The sequence below is a fragment of the Syngnathoides biaculeatus genome, chromosome 22 (genome assembly GCF_019802595.1).
Source record: "Syngnathoides biaculeatus isolate LvHL_M chromosome 22, ASM1980259v1, whole genome shotgun sequence".
NCBI classification, from domain to species: Eukaryota; Metazoa; Chordata; class Actinopteri; order Syngnathiformes; family Syngnathidae; genus Syngnathoides; species Syngnathoides biaculeatus.
The window spans coordinates 15,665,625-15,683,252 of NC_084661.1; the positions used below are offsets into that span (position 1 = coordinate 15,665,625).

Here is a 17,628-nt window from a genome sequence, read left to right on the forward strand (position 1 = left end):
TCTTTTGTTTCAGACGTTTCTTTTTCTCTTAGTGAATGAAATCAAGAAAACGACAACAACTTAGCATTTGTGCTCACATACGTGATTTTGGTAACGCGAGCGTGCAAAGTGAATCTGTTGGACGGGACCAGCATAACATACACGAGAGCATCACCCAACGGTTCTGAAGAACCCAAAAAAAAACAAACAACCCAAAAACCTTTCTATTATCCTTCTCAGTTTCTGAGTAGTTTATCTAAACATGACCTTGATTGTCCAGAACTTCTCTCATATCACACGGCGGCTATTAAAATTCATCTCATTTTCAAAGCTGAGTGTTCCGCAACAGCGATCTGGAAATCAGTTATGTTTTTGTGTAATTTGTGCTCATTAACGCCATTAATCCAGAAAGAATCGTCTCTTGTCGCCGTCCTCGCGCGTTACGTAACGAAACTGGGCGGAAGGCGCCGTCGTGGTTTGTGTGCGCCCGTTGTGTTTCCGTACGCGGACCCGACCCGAGCGCAGCCAGTGGCCAGCAACCATCACTCGCTGTGCATGGGCAACTTCCATCTATCCATTTTCTTTGCTGCTTATCCTCACGAGGGTCGCGGGGAGTGCTTGTCATGAGCAAAACTTGGGGACTTCCAAGAGGGGCGTGGCCACGGTCACAGCTGTTTGTAATTAGACAGGCATTTAAGTTGTCATTTGCCAGGTCGTTGCCTTGCGTGAGTGAGTTGCATTCACTTCCTATGGGACTGAGTAACCCTAGTCACAGCGATTCTGTGCCCTTTTGTATGATCCTCTCCTGTTGAGTTGTTAGTCTGCACCATACTCATCGGACCTTGCTGCATGTCTTTTGGATCCCGCCTAGCCTAGCGTTTCTGTACCTCCGCCTTGTCGGACTGCTACACCGCGTGTGACCCATTTTGCGGAATAAACTACATTGAACATCATGCCTCTGCCTGATCAGTCCTGCAGTATACATGTGCACGTAATCATCCGATATGTTGCACTGCCGTGACAGAATTCGATGCTAAAAAAAAAAAAAAAAAAAAAAAAAGGGATCTGATCGACCCATTGATCCGATCAAATCCTCTCGTCGAGTTCGGTTTTGCCCAACATGCCCGTGGCCCCTCCGGTTGCTTGTGTGTCATCGTGATTAATTGATGAACCTTCTTGAATAATTGGCCCAAGACCATGGAATCATTTGGCTGTGGTCACATGAATCTCGCTCTCATCTTGAAGCACCCTTCATGGTGACGGATTGTTACCTTAGCAACGGCTTCGACCGCTGATTAGTACTTCGGTCTGGTTCTCGTGCTCGGCAACAGAAACATGCAAACAATAAGGAATTGTTTTTTTGTTTTGTTTTTTCCACTTTGTTTATTGAAATTACTCATGTGACTGAATGGAAAATCAAAGGCCCAGTGGACAATTTACTGAGCATAGGAAGACTTCTACAGAGGTCATTTTTTTTTCAGTCATCCCTTTGGGAGAAATACCATATTAAAATGCGCTAAATTGAATTTATACTATCAAAAGAAAAAAGGGGGGTAAAAAGGCATTAAATCCACATTTTGCTCAAAACTCATCATTAAACTCTATCAAACAGAAATTTGTACAAAAAAAAGATGCATTACTCAGCCAATTCCGTCATATTCCTTTGCTATTACACTATGAGGTTTCCATAATTTTATTATCGTAATTTAAAACACATGACCAAAAAAAAAAAAAAAAAAATCTGAGCTAATATCTTTCGATACCTTTGTGACACTTCAGCTTATTTTAAACCATTAAATGCATTGTGGAGAAACACCGGCATTTAAATCCTTCCCAGAAGGCAACGAGCTCGTGTTCTCTGAAAAATAGTTTTTATATCATACTTCATACTTTGGAAAGAAAATTAAATCAAATCAAATCAACACTTGACCAATAAATGTCAAGTTGGCGTACCCTACATTGTAAGGGATTTAAAGTGACGAGAAATTAAAATATAGACATTCTGACCGACGTGACAAACTTTTCACGGTCCCTTCCTGAACTATCAATTTAGTATTTCTTCCATACTCATATCAAATATATATATTCTTCGGAAGGATTTTACACGTTATTGCTCCACGCTCAAATGTAAGTCTACAATTAACACATTAGTTATTGATAGCTACTTTCTAACGCCAGATGAATGTGTATTAGCATTTTGTCCATTTTTCTTTTAATGGAACATTATTTATGTTATAGAAATATGTAAAAGTTCAATGTTTAAGTTGGTCAAGTTTGTTTCTAACTAGCTTCTTTTTCAACAAATACATAGGAGCATACTGCATCCAAACTGTATCCAAACCTTCGTTAATATATAATAACACTAATGTTTGGGTATGCTGTTATCAAGTCATCACAACGATACATTTTAATATGAATTATTTTCAAAAGAAGCTGTGAAAAAACAAAGTCAAAGCTGTGCTTCAGTGTTTATTGCTTCCACCCAGGCTTTGGTCCAATGCATCTTCTGCGTCACCATATTGATAAAGTCCAGTTGCCCGTAGGATGTAATGTCATATGCTATAAACAGGAATTATTAATTATGAATCTTGCATCTTTTTCAACCAGAAGCCACTCTCAGGCCAAATAAGTACATTTGGGTGTCTTTCAATATCCTGTCTATATGTGTATGTACTTAGTATGACTATGTGTGAGATATCTAGTAAGTAATAATTCCATTATTTTGCTCAAAAGATAATAATGTCATATTTAGAAAGGATTTTTGAATCAAGTATTTTGAATATGAGCTCATCTCTGCCCTGACATTGTGAACGGTATGCATAGATTTGTGTTTGAAGAGCAAATAGAAAAAAATGTTTTGTTGATTATTGTTGTAATTGTCGGGGAAACTTTCAAATAATGTGAAAAAATATACATTATCTGGTGGGAATGTGAAACGTTTTTTTCCCCCTCCCATATCAGTTTACGCTCAAAATTAAATACGATTATAAAGTGTAAGGTGCTCGTTTTGACGGATTAACAGTTGAGAATCCTTTTTCACCGGGGAAGTGTGTGTGTGTGTGTGGGGGGGGGGTTGAAAACGTTGTTTCATTTGACTTCTGTACGTTTTTGTTTGTTTTTTTTGTTTTTTTTTTTTGTTCAACCGACCCTTCGCAGTGCAAATATCGTCGCCGTCTCACACGACGCCGGCCGCGTCACAACGCGGATGAGCGTCGTTCTCGCCCACCTGCGAGCCGGGCTCCGATTATGGCTCATTGCATCTCGCCGCCGCGGCGCACCAAATCCCAACGTTCCGCCGAACGCAAGTCCGGCAAATTACGCACACGATCAGAACGTCGTGTTCAAGAAACGAGTTGATGGAGTGAATTCTTCTTTTGTGAGAGGTGGTTTTGAGAAATTGAGAGAACACACACACAACTAAGAAATGTATTTACACCTTAAAGTGGATGGTGTCAATTTGTCATAGCTCGGTAGCGTTGATAATCCGCTCAAAGTGACCGTGTGAAAAGGATTCAAGTTTCCACGAAGGTTGAAGTTCTTTCTCAAGACTTTTCCTTGATTGTAGCCATTCCTCAGCGCAATTTTCTAAGCTCCATTCTCTTAGTTTGCAACATTCACTCCAATTATGTGACCTTTGTTCTGTCGATTTAGCACTGTAGCCAGTATTTCCTATGGCACTTTGCATTGTTCTGCATTTTTACAGTCTCTGACGGGAGAGCCCGGATCTATAAGCAGGGGTCATATTTCAGACTCTCTCCGATAGGACCTCTGATCCAGAGTTCTGGTGGCCTGTAAGCGGTCAAACTCGTGTCGGCTGTTCCGTTCTGGACTGAGGTTTGCCAGTGCTCTGCTCCCGCCGCCGACGTCCGCCTCCTCCTCATCGCGGTTGAGGAAAGCCAACTCGTTTTCGTAGCAGAACGAGTTTGAAGTCGGAACAAGGAATTTGTTCTCCAACATGTCCTTGGCACTGCATCGAGGGGTGGACGGCACCTCATAGGTTTTGTGGAAGTGAGCGTAATCCACCTTATAAAGGTTCTTGTCCTCAAACAAGACAGGCTCAAACCTGTGCCCCCAAAGGATCTCGGAAGCTAGGTAGGAACTGCGAGCTTGAGTGGTCATGGCCGTTGCTTCCACCATTCCCTCCAAGATGACGACGATCTCAAAGTCAGATGTCTCTAGGTCCTGTTTGCTGATGCCGAAAAGGGGGCTCTCCTCATCTATTTCATGGAGAATAGTGATGGGCGAAACCAAGAAAATCCTGTCCAGGCCTTTGTCAAAACCCACATTGATGTCTATTTGGTCGAGAGGAATATACTCCCCTTCATCGGTGATCCGGGGCTTGATGAGCTGCGCCCTCACGTGGGCCTCCACAATGTGGCTCTTGCGAAGGTTTCCGACCCGCCACATGAGACACAGTTTTCCATCTCGCATTGCAATGACAGCATTGTGGCTAAACAACAGCGTTTGCGCTCGCTTCTTGGGCCTTGCCATCTTGGCCATGATGGCACCAATCATGAAGCAGTCAATGATGCAGCCCACTATAGATTGGAACACCACCATGAAGACCGCCACGGGACACTCCTCAGTCACGCATCGATAGCCATAGCCGATGGTGGACTGTGTTTCAATGGAGAACAGAAAGGCAGCCACAAATCCATTGACTTGGAGGACACACGGGGTGAAGTTGTCATCTCCGGCCGGGTTATCCAAATCCCCGTGCAGTAAGGCGATGACCCAAAATGCCAAACCAAAGACCAGCCAGGAAACGACAAACACAAGAGTGAAGACCACCAGCATCCAGCGCCAGCGAATATCCACGCACGTGGTGAATATGTCGGCCAAGTACCGCTGCGACTTGTCGTCCATGTTGGCAAACTGCACGTTGCACTGGCCGTTCTTCTTGACAAATCGATTGCGACACTTGCGGCGCGTGTGGATCTTGCCATTGCCAAAGCCGTTCACGCCATGCATGGTAGTGAGGCGGAGGCCCTCTTCCTCAGACGACACGATGCTGTAGCGGTTGATCCTTCCCACGCTCATGCTCCCGGCACGTCCATCTGCAGCGTCAGGGCGGAAAGGCTGGCCATGGAGTCCCAGCGTGTGATCGAGACCCCCTCGCACCTTGATCACAAGGAAAGTTGCATTTTAGGAAGGCATGGACAGGAAGCGAAGCTTGTTCTTGAATCCAGGCCCTATAAGGAGGAGAAGGACGATATTGTCATTGCGCTGACAACGCACCATCCCTACGGAAAAGACCAAAAACCTAGTCAACCATCCAGGGCTTTCCTAATGCTTAACGTAGTCAAGGTCAGAAAGGTCTTGGGTGTGGTTGTCTCTGGACAGATTCTCAGTCAATGAGAGAAATGACATTCTAGCAACATTTTTATCAAACAAGACAGTTCAACTCCTTTTCCACGGTTCAACCCAGAGTCACAGCTGCCTTGAGCTTCGACCAACGTTATTGTAAATAGAAAAGTGGCAATTCCCCGTGAACCATTCACAATTGTCCAAATTGAAATATCAGTTCCTCTCAACCCTTACGCTCAGAATTGGACATGTTTAGAAATGTTTACAAATTCAGTTACTTCCCTTCACCATAGCTCGCCTGAAATACCGTACCACGCATTCAAATCCGGTTACGTGAAGCTGAATTTGATGTAGAGTCCTTTAATTTCTGGACGTGTGACGAGAATTGCTGGTAACATTTTAGAAATGGAACGGGTTGGCAGCGGAGGTGGGGCAAAGTTCTCAACCACCGCACGTGATTCAAAGACATCTGAGCAGTAATGAATTTGACAACAAGTGACGGCGTCTGGTTAGAAAACACAAACTGTGACAGGCTGTCATTTCCGGAGCCAAAAGTAAATCCAAAGTCTATAAATTGTTAGCGCAGCCTTTGTCTTGGTTGTATTTATAGCCTATCAACTGCGTGCTCTGCAGATGTGACACATCCAGCAGAAAAAGCCTCCCTCTGTTCTTTTGTGGACCAAATTGTCTATTGTCCTTTCGGCGGAGTACTTTTGTCAGGGAGTCGGGGCTGCTGTGCGTCTGTGTGCACTACTATCTCCCAGTGGGCCTCGATGTGTGCCACTTATTCCGTGGACACGCAGTAGCAGATGCTGCATGCTGGGATATGGGGAGTGGGACTCTGCGCGACCCCAATGTGTACAACTTAGTGTATTAATCATTTTGGGAAGGATGCGTTACATTTATATCGGCCCCCCGCGGTGCTCGGTTCTCTGACCTGAATGCCGTACGTGTAACTATATTCTGGGACCTTTAGATATTTAAGAGTCCTACTAGGTAAAAACATCCTCGACTACGGTGTTTGTCGGAATGATAGCTGATAACCAGGACGTCATGCAGTACTTGGAACCTCAGGTCAAGGGCTTTCTACCCACGAGGGACCGGACCGTGGCCCCCTCTGGGCGCAGACAGCTTTTATCGCCTGGCCACAGCCGCTCCGTGTCCGTCTGCTTGATTTGGGCCCCGAAGACTTGACGGATCACTCTCGTGCGCGGCTAAATCCCACATGCCCGGCCGCTTGGCCTTGAGATGAAGTTGCCTGAATCCAGAGCCACGTTACCTCATGCACAGTCTCTCGAGAGGGACTTACTTACACCAGCATCAGATACGGTAGTTCGAATTTGGAAATCTCGCCATGGCAAAAACAAATCACACCTGTAAGTATCCAATAATCCGGTGACCAGAACGATCGAACTTTACCTCCGACATCTTAAGGCGCGACCTGAGCAGTCCTCGACCCTGTGAACAGTCTCTCATATTCATGCAGTGTCAGGTGTCCAGTGCGTTGGCTGAATGAAAGTAAAAACCCTCCAGGAGTCCTTGGAATCATTACATAAGTACTCCTCTCATCTCTACCGACGTACGCTAAGCGCAGTAGTGTTGAAATTGTGTCCTGTTTCCAATCATTTAACGGATGGGCGTTTAACTCGTGGCTGAAATTTGACCTCGTACAAATGTTTGAGATGATCCGCGGATACTGCTACAAAGTATCTGCGTTCTGTTTTTGTGTGGCAAATGGACTTACTCGATATGAAATGTTGGCTTGTTGAATTGAACACAAAGACTCACTCACAACTCTGATCTCAAATAATGTTTATTTCATTTTGAAGTCATTTTTGAATTTTTTTGGGGGGCCAAATTGATGCTTGTTGTAAAGTCGAGTTGAATTCACTGTATCATTGATCTTAGTAAAAAAATCCCCCCCCCCCCCTTAATGTCTGAAAAATTCTCAGTCATCAAGGTGAGGGTAATCCACAAGGGTTGAGTCAAGATAAAAATGCTCAAATATGATTTGCCCAAAATGATATATCAAACAGGGGGGCACGGTGGCCTCACAGTTCTGAGGTCCCGGATTCAATCCCGGACCTACCTACCTATGTGGGGTTTGCATGTTCTCCCCGTGCCTGCGTGGGTTTTCTCCGGGCACTCCGGTTTCCTCCCTCATCCCGGAAACACGCGACATTAATCGGACTCTTGAAATTGCCCGTAGGTGTGATTGTGAGTGCGGCTGTTTGTCTCTATGTGCCCTGCTATTGGCTGGCAAGCAGGTCAGGGTGTACCCCACCTGCCTCCTGACCGTTGACAGCTGGGATAGGCTCCAGAACTACCCTTGTGAGGATAAGCAGCAAAGAAAGTGGACGGATGCATATATCAAGCAAACTGTCTATTACAAAGGGAATAATGCTGACTTTTGACATTGACGTGCTACAGGATTTGATTATATCCTTCATGTCCACTTAATCGGAGTTGGATTTGTGTATGTGGTGTTTTTTTTTTTTTTTTTTTTTTTTTGGGGGGGGGGGGGGGGGTCAGCTTTCTGCACCTGTGCAAATGAACATACTACAGCGGCCCGCCGATTCATTTGGGAGGACTTGTCAAATCATTCGGTCTGCGTGGTCACCGTGTGTGTCATCGAGTCTGCTGAGCCCGTTCCCAGGGGGCCTCGAGCAGGGTGCCGGGGGGGCGAGCTGAGACCGCTGATTAGGACGAACAGAATGCATAATTGGATGTGCACAACACTGCCGGGGATCCGGAGGATAATGAAGTGGAGTGGGGGCGGGCACCCGATGCGCCGCGAAGACGAGCACGCGGGAAACCGAGCTGAGCTCGCCGCGACGGCTGCCCACCTCCCAAGGCCATTGTTGAAGGAAAAGCCCCAGGCTCAGGTGTCACCGGATTTTCCTGTAGCCCAGCACGCGCCACTCATTCCCTCCCAAGTGATCGACAAGCAACGCCACTCGCACATCCGCTATGGACTGTACATGTCCGGTCCTAAACAGGTGACAATTTTGCACGTTTGTGAATCCATTCTGAGAGTTGGTCTGACTCCTCCCCCTGCGCTGTGGTTTCATCTCAGGTGGCCCCCCTGAGAGAGGTCCTTGTGAGAAGTGCGCATTTAGAACTGAGTCACCTCATGTCATTGCAGCAGCTGTCAAATTGTGCGTTCTTGTTCTTGTTGTTGTTCCGCATGCTGCACCTGTAGCTATTCTCCCATTTCGACACCTGATCATTCCTTATTTGCGCATTTCAAAAAAAACAAAAACAAAATCCCATCCGTGCGACGAATCAGCCCCCTCCACGTGAAAAATGTAAAAGGGGCTCTTTGCGGGCTCGAAAAACCCACTTTGGCCACTAAAAGTGAGTGGCGTGAACAAAAGCAGAGATGAAAAGCAGGATGAGGTCATGAAGCTGTCATGCCTGCGCCGCATTTCTGTATTCATCCGCTTCGTCCTCTCCCTCTTGTAGGCTTTGTTTATGCAGGGATGGAAGAAATATCCAAACACGGCTCTCAGCTATTATGCAAGTTTTTGTATTTAATCGCTTGAAATAGTCCTCTCGGGGAGATGAGCATCTAAAATGGTTCCGCTATCAACTTGTGGATTCATTGTTAAGCTGATTTTTTTTTGTTTGTATACTCCATGATTTAGGTTTTATTTATTTTTTAGTCATTTTTAGTACACCCCCTCCATCTATTGCAATCCAATACAACAGCCACATCTAAAATTCTGAATGATAATAATGCTCAATTTTGATTTTAAATTGTTTTTTTTTTTTTTAGCACATTTATTATTTGTCACGACATTTTTTTTTTTTTTTGTGTGTGTGTTATTAAGTTGAACCCGCATAGCAAGGTGAGGCCTCACTGAAATTTTAAAGCTCAAAAACATCAGACGGGATCTCATCGTCGGCTTGACTTGAACGGGAGCAACTAGTTGTTTTTGGATGACACTCATCTCTTGTCAAATGGAAATTGAAATCGTTAAGATGCTACGACGTGGAAACGCAAAGCCAACCTTCGTAGATCAGGTGACGTTCGGGTTATTTTATGACTTTAAACGTTCAGGTTAGGAGTGAATTGCATTCCTTACCTTGATTTCTACCTGTCGTCTTCCAGGCTGCGCGAAGGACAGAAAGGCGCTGCCTCCTCTTCCGGCATCAACGTCAGCCGAACTGAGACATCACCGAACTGATCTCTTCTGTTATTATTATTATGCTGTTTTTTTTTTTTGGGGGGGGGAGGTTTTCTTTTATTTTAGTCCAATTCCCAAACAAAGCACCCCGTCATCCTTTGCACCAGCAGGCACGAGCAGCCTTTACATTTCTTCATCCTGGCCGGGAATCGGATCAGCAAATCCACTTGGACTCGGTCAATCGCGGAAGGAAAGACTCATCACAGGTAACCCCCCCCCCCCAAAAAAAAAGCCCGACTTTTGTATCCGTGTTTCTTCACTGTCACATCCTTCATTCGCTCCAATCCTCTTCTGTGATGCGAAGACAATCCTTGACGGTTCTCATCAAATTGTACAAGAGTTCCTCACTGCTTATTAAGTGAACACCTCTCTATTAATCTTTGCAATCTGATCTTGTTGGACTGCCGCTCTCTCTCTCCTTCTCTCTCTCTTGTTCTACCACACTCTCCTTCCTCTCCCCCCTCCCTCGCTCCCTCTCTATAGTGTCACAGAACCTGCCATTTGCAGCCTACCTCTCTCTCCTTCTCTCTAGCCCCCCCCCCCCCCCCACACCCCCACACCCCCACACCCGACGTGATGGCACTACCAGTTGACGGCAACTTGATGCATCATTCACAAAAGGGAGGCTGACAATCCCTCCATTGTGTCGGATCACACGTGAATCCCAAAGTAAATAGAAGCCACATTATGAAGATGCGCCAATGCTGTCTTTCTTTTCTTTTCTTTTCTTTTTTTTTTTTTTACAAAGACTTCCCACATCAAATTTAGAGCGCAGACTTTGCTCGGCCCATCTGCTCTGGCTCCGCTCGGAGTTAAGTCCCGTTATCGCACCTTTCTGTAAAAGAGCTTATTCATTGTCTCTCTTTGGGTGAAGCACGTCCCACGTGGAGCAATACTTCCAATTGTCAGTTATCTTCGCTATATACAGTATGTCAGTCGCTCACATTTGAAAAATGTACGGGTGTGATCAGTCATGCCCGCGGATATAAAGTTTGGGGCTGTGTGTTCTGTTTGTAATTATGCATGTATCCCTTTAAGAGCAGAGGGGGGCGGTGTCAGGTAAACTAGGAAGTAGAATTAGGCTAAGCAGCAGCTCGTTGTTAGAGACCGTGTACTTTTGTGTTAAAAAAAAAAAAAGACGGTTTTCACATCTGCCGAGAGTGTGCGACAAGTGCGCAATTGCGCAGTGGCGCAGCTTAGAGGGAACATTGGTCAAGACAACACAAAATAAGTGACTTCTTTCAATATCTGCGTATTTCTGCTCGTAACAAATTTTACGCGTGTGTTTTTTCGTGCTCGACTGTGCAGATTTGCGAGTGCGAGTGCGAGTCACTGCAGTATGTGCGGTGCATAGCAGAGTGAATATGGATACATGCGGGAGGGAAATAAGTCTCAGCGTAGACCGACGGCTTTTCAAACTTGTCACCAGCTGGATTTCACCGCATACACTTTGTGTAAATGCCTGCCTATGTGGACTAGGACTATGTTTGTTTTTTTTTTTAATTCTTGGTGGTAGTACCAGGTCTTCTACTGTGGTCAAGAAAACATTCTGTTGTGAAAAACTTGGCATGGGTACTGTAAATTATACCATGCTGTTGAAAAAGTGTGTAAAGCTCCTCAAACTTCAATCGCAGGCGGTAAAAAGGGAAGGGAATGACACGCTTCCAAAAACGGCCTCAGGTCTGTCGGAATGATACCTGAAACCAAATTTAAAAAAAAAAAAAAAAAAAAAGTGTGCAGTGACTTTTGGGACTGCCCATATTTATTTGAGCCCCCAAAAATGTGCAAGTATCAATAAAAATAACATTTGTTTTATAATTTGTGCCTCATAATACGAATCCCAGAGGCTGTAACGGCAATGAAAGTTGTTTATACACGTAGACGTAATTCAGCAAACCCACAAATTGGTGTTTGCAACCCAAGAAAATTGCAATACCGCCATAAGGATGGATTACTGTATGCTGTAATAATTTGCCCAAAAGTCACTGCTTTTTCTATGTGGCACTAATGAACTTACAGCCTGCGAACGGGGTTCAGTTTTCAGTACTGGAAACGGTCGAAAGAGTTCCCTCGACTCCAGTAATTAACCCGGTGTTGTTCAAACGTGCGTTAGTTTAGGATTCATCTTAATGGCCAGAAATGGATTTCTTCCGTGCCCCCCACCCCCCACCCCTTCCCTGGTGTCGAGCGCACTTAGCGAGTGTGACATCCTCAGAGCTGCAGAGGGCAAGTCATCAGTCAAACAGCGAGCGAGAGGACAGTGAGAAAGAAAGGGAAGCGTGTTGAATGAGTGTGAGGTTTCTAAATCCAGCTATGGTGGCTCAGCCTCAGCTTCATCACTAATGATTCATCAGTGTAGGAAACATCATCATCATCACCCCCCCCCCCCACCACCACCACTCCCATCCTTCTCTCTCACTGATTTCAGACTCGCGCGCGGGGCGCTTTGCAATAGCCCGCGTGTGATCGTGACCCGGGCCATTGTGTTCCGAGCCGAGGACATCGGCTAATGGGAGCTCAAAGAGTCCCTTGAAAGCCGCGCCGGCGACGGGTTTTGTACGGCGCTTTGGCGTCCGGGCCCCGCGAGGTCCGCGCGTCCGTAACCGCGGCGCTCGTTATGTAAGCGTCCCATATTCGCAGGTGGCAGCTCCCCATATGCACGTCTGTGCCTCAATGAGAGGGTTTTGCCTCCTACGGCGATGGCGAAGTGGGAATCACTGTTGCTGCCATGGCTACAGGTATAACACGTTTTGACTATTTTCAGAGCAATTTGGAGGGACGGCTCGGTCAACCCATTCCTTACGTTGGGATCGCTGGGAACTCCGAAACTGACATTTGCTGCAGTTTTTTTTAAGACCCTGCCAAATCAAATCAGACATTTGTGTCTTGATACATCCCACATTTGAAGAGAAATCCTGCAAAACATTTGCAGTGGTTGAGGACGATGTAATACCGAACAGTGGAGGTGTGGCGTGAACCTCATTCTTCTCAGAGTACCTGCTGCTGATTGCAGACACATTTTATTGATCTACGATCGTGCGGATGCCTCCTTCCATCAAGCAACCCAAACACTCTATTCTCTGAGTTCCACGTCTGTCAGTTATTTTAGGGATTTGGGTGCGATTGCTGTTTGTTTCATTTTTCTGCGATATTTTTTTTTTTTTTTCCCCTGTCAGCGGGGATTAGGAATGTGATATCGTTGCACTCGCGCTGGCGAGAAAGTCGTGAAGTGGGCCTGTTGTTCTTGAGCCCAGCTGCCCGTTGATTAAATCTTCATCACAAACCCGAGAAGTCGTATCGATACATTTCCGCGGATGTTCAATCGAATCCCCCCCCCCCCCCCCCCCACAGCGCTCGCCTCGTGCGAGCGAGGTTTTTTCTCCTATATGTGCAAAGATGTTCTGCCGGTGCAGTCGTTCCTGTCATATATTCCCACAAGAACGGTATTTGCGTAGAATTTCGTTTCCAATTCTCCCCTGTAAGTACAGCAACAAAGTTACTGTGCTTTGTTAGCAATATGTAAACGTTTTATAGCTTATCGTACGTTAGCTTAGGTCAAAGAAAACCATCCTAGTGAATTTCCTTAGTCAACAGATTCTGCAATGGCACTTGGAAAACTCTGGATAAACGTGTTTTCCCACTTCACTGGCAGAGGTACCGGCATGTATGTCGCGAGGGTGCGAGGCTGTGACAAAAACCCTCTCCGGAGGCTGGAAGTTTGCCATTGTACAGTTTCCACGAACAGGGGTGTGTGTGATATGCACCTCGGTCGCTCCCAGCAGAACTCGCGTGACATACACTCATTTTATTGTTGTAATACAGAAATTTGATAAAGTCAAAAATCGCTGAATGGTGTTTGGTAAGGCCATTCATAACACCTCTGGGAGAAAAAGAATTTCAATTACAAGGTGGTATAAAATGGCTACGGAAGACTTTTATTACCTAATTTGCTAATAAGTGAAATAAATAAAAACCGAGTAATAGGATTTTCTTTTCTTTGCCGCTTATCCTCACAAGGGTCGTGACAGCGCTGGAGCCTATCCCAGCTGTCAACGGGCAGGAGGCGGGGTACACCCCGGCCAATCGCAGGGCACAATGAGACAAACGAGCCGCACTCACAATCACACCTAGGGGCAATTTAGAGTGTCCGATTAATGTTGCCTGTTTTTGGGATGTGGGAGGAAACCGGAGTGCCTGGAGAGACCCACGTAGGGACGGGGAGAACATGCAAACTCCACACAGGCGGGTCCGGGATCGAACCCGGGACCTCATAACTGGTAGGCCAACGCATTACCAGTTGATCCGCCGTGTCGCCCTCATTCATAGCATCTTTGGGAGAAAAAGAATTTCAATTACAAGGCTATGGAAGACTTTTATTACCTAATTTGCTAATAAGGTGTGATGGTGGAAAAAAAAAAACGAGTAATAGGATTTGCTGACTAGTTTACATATTGTACTTTAATTTTCTACTGTATGTACACATTTCTAAGTGTAATTTCCCCCACGTGTCTCGCAAATGACCCCCCGACACGGCTGAATGAGGACAAGCGGCTCAGTTGAGAGTCAGCAGGCACAGTTGCGACTTCCTCGGAGATACAGCACCGTTTGTGCCGCTAATCCCGACCTTGATGGCTCCATCTGCGTCGCGCTCGGACCAGTTGTCGAGCGTTTCTAAATAACCCTACACCCAACGAGCACCGGATCACGTTCCGACGTAAAGAACTCGGTCACACTTCGACTGGGAGCTGCCGCGTCGGGCCTCTTCGTGTATTTTCTTCACTGCCGTATTCATTGGTTTGAGAGTTGCATGATCTGGAAGAACGCTGCGAAGTTACTTCACAGATTTGTCGTTGTGGGTGTTCGAACTTTCACGTCTGGATGTGCGTTGTTTGTGTGCACCCGGCTATTTGTAGCAGGTCTCGACTCCCGGGGAGCCCGTCTCCCATCTGTCCATTCCACCGAGCGCGGCCCGGCAAAGTCCTAATTTTATCCCAAATTTCCCAGCAGCTGACCTTTTATTACCCCAGATGGCGTTTTTTCATTATTTAAATATATATATATATATATATATATATATATATAAAATATTTCTTCTCAGTTCCAACAGAAACACACATTCATCTGTGACGAACAACTGATCCTCACTTAACAGAATCACATGACTTACAGTACGTGCCACGCAGCCCTGACAGCTGAACGAAAATTCAAACGTGTTGGTGGTATGTTGGGATTCTTAACAAACAAACAAACAAACAAAGGCGAAACCACCGGCCTTGGCAACATGAATTAACCAGTGGGACATATGGTGGTTTCGCGAAAGCATATGGTCGGACGGCACTTTCTCCTCCTGCTTGAGGCTTTTTTGGAGGAAGCTTTAAGAACCCATTCATAAGACGCCACGAATAGAATAGATGCTGTCCTGTTTACAAGAGCGCTGGGATAAAGAGGACACGTTAGCGCCGTGCGTTGTCACCAACTGGAGAGATCCCGTGAAATATTGCCGCAAGTGTGTTCGCTATCGCCCCCAAAAACACCGAAGATCGCAATCGGAACACTTCCCGTGGGACCGCGACGGCGCCTGCTCTTTTAAAATGCTAGCCACAAAAAGAGCACGGAAAGGAAAGGTCGGCGCTCGTTGGTCAGCTTCAAATCGCTTAAGAATTCCCTGACGCAGGCGCCAACCTGCATCTGTTAAGACTGCGGTGCTACACCAGAAGGCAAAAAAATTTGCCGGGTTTCCCCATTGTTCAGTGTCTGCGCTGTTTGGTTGGAACTTCATCCAAACAAGTCGATACAATGCCGGCTTTTAAGAGCAGTGTTAAAGCTGGCCTTCTTCCTCTTCTTCTTTGATGCTACCTTGAAAAAAAAAACGGGACTCCCCACACGTTGCCGCCATTTATCTGTAATATGAATGCCATCTTTTACAGGGAGTGGAACAATGGCGTCGCAGGTGGAGTCCCGCCCAAGTTCTAGCACTGGTACTGCCCGGGGATGTGGCGATCAAAGACTTTTACACTCGATTATTCCACCGATGAATCGACTAATCTGGTAAAAAATTAATTTTGTGTTGATGTTATTAATGTGTTTTTTCATCAGGAGCGTAACCGTAAATGTGCATCAGAGTTTCGAGGGAGAAATTTTGCGCTCAGCTTTCATTGGAATCATTTGAGCCTTATCTCTCTTTCCCCCCCCCCCCCCCATTCTTTTTCTGTACTGTTCCATATCTGTCAACTTTTTGGAGCACCAACCTGTATAAACTACCCCAAAAAAATCCTTTTAGGGAGCAAAAAAATCCTTATAACATACCGAGGCAAATTATATGTCAAAATAACGGAGGGAAAAAGCACAAAGTTTTTCGGTGATTTTTATATTTTTTAGATCTCCATAATGATAATATCTGAAGTTAATGTCTAATTATCAAAGTCTATTTCGTGGCATTACTGTGTTCAGAATTGTATTCATGTGTAACTTTCTTCACCAATTCTAAATGCTGAATTTTTCAGAATCCGTATGATTTGTGATGTACCGCCGTATACGTAATATTCACCCCAAAATCCGTATGAACTACAGCTGAACCGTACAAGTTCACAGGTGTGCTGTTCATACATACCGTAATTTCCGCCCTACAGAGCGCACCTGATTATAAGCCTCACCCAGTACTTTTGTAAAGGAAATACCGTTTGGTACGTACATAAGCTCCACCTGTGTAAAAGCCGCAAGTGCCCACATTGAAACACGAGATATTTACAAAGAAAGACGGTACACAGAAAGTTTTCAAAGTTTTAATACGTTAGCTTAGCTTAACATAGCAACACCACGGTAGCGCGAAAAGGGCTGCTTAAAAAAACAACAACATACCGGTAAAAAAAAAAAAAAAACAGCCACGGCAGCTACACCGTAGCAACACGGTATCACAGGACTAACAGAGCCAGATAAAAAAAAAAAAAAAACATATCTAAAGACAGCAGTAACACAGCAGCAACATGCTATCGCAGCACTAACAGGGCCGGTAAAAAAAAAAAAAAAAAAAAAACATACCGGTAAAAGTCACTTCCTCGGCACATATATTCCACGGGTCTCACGCTTACTTTTTCCGCTCGAGTGTCCGCTTGCGGCCGTCGGGAAAAAATGCACAAATTAGCCGCATCACCGCATAGGTCGCAAGGTTGAAAGCGTGTGGAAAAAAAAAGTCGCGGCTTATAGGCCGGAAATTACGCTAATAATGTCGAGGGGGGGGGGGGGGAGTGCAAGTTGGTGTTAATCAGTTGTTATTTGTTTCAGTTTTTTTTTTTTTTTTTTGACACGGCAAGCATGGCTCTTTGGGTGACCTTTCGAAAGCTCGGACAGCAACATCATTGCGTCAGTTTTTATTCTCGACTTTGGGGGGGGGCTTTCCAGTCATTTATTCCATCCGACGCCGCAGTGCAGTTCCAAAAGCCGAACATGTGCGCCATTGTTCCCCGGAGAATTAGCACAACTGTTTACATAGCTGACACTCACCCGAACCTGCCATCGAATTCCCGTGAATGTTATACGCGAGTGTGTGTTTGTGCGTTTGCGGCGACCCTGTCGGATTTCAATCTGTGTGAGTTAAAGCTTCTCTCTCTCTTTTTTTTTTTTTTTCCGCCGTCCCTCTTTAACAGCTCTCACCGTGGGCGTGTGAACAGAGAAGTGAGAAATGGACCGAGGCTGTGCGAAATGACGGGAAAAAGTCTGCCCCTCTTTCTATATGCGGGAACTACACGACAATGATTGACACTGACTCACGGCGTACAACCAAAGGAACGAGAATAGTCCAACAAAGCTGAGCTGCTGAGTTGTCGTGTTTGCCGCGGGGCGCTCGGAGGGAGTCAAAAGGACAGCAAATGCGCAGCTTGGGTTCTCCTGGGAAGCGTTCCTTTATGGACTTTTCCCCCCAAAAAATGCAGAATTCAAATTCAGGAGGAAGTACGCCGTTTACCGTCTAACCCAATTCCGGATTGATTGATTAATAATTGGGTCTCAATAGGGCCTTGTGATCTTCATGCTTTCAAGTGCATGCCCAAGCAACAGGTGGCACTGCTGAATGACCTCAAGCCATTTCAGAAGAGAGAGAGAGAAAAAAAAAAAGTTATTTCTGGAAAAAGCACAAAAAGGTTCTTCAACGCTAATG

The 17,628-nt window shown here is 45.5% G+C and overlaps 1 protein-coding gene across 2 annotated transcripts; it reads right to left on the bottom strand.

The window, feature by feature from the left end:
* Window positions 1-1,794: 1,794 nt before the first annotated feature.
* kcnj12a (potassium inwardly rectifying channel subfamily J member 12a) lies at window positions 1,795-6,874 on the bottom strand. 2 transcript variants are annotated; one of them, XM_061810232.1, is made up of 2 exons: window positions 6,706-6,874; window positions 1,795-5,100 (listed from the first exon to the last, which is right to left on the bottom strand). In XM_061810232.1, exons 1-2 carry the CDS (start codon window positions 6,766-6,768, stop codon window positions 3,718-3,720), a joined length of 1,446 nt encoding a protein of 481 aa, XP_061666216.1. In that variant the 5' UTR covers window positions 6,769-6,874; the 3' UTR covers window positions 1,795-3,717. The 2 variants fall into 2 exon arrangements, with proteins under 2 accessions (XP_061666216.1, XP_061666217.1); XM_061810233.1 differs by having other exon boundaries at window positions 1,795-5,171.
* Window positions 6,875-17,628: the final 10,754 nt, after the last annotated feature.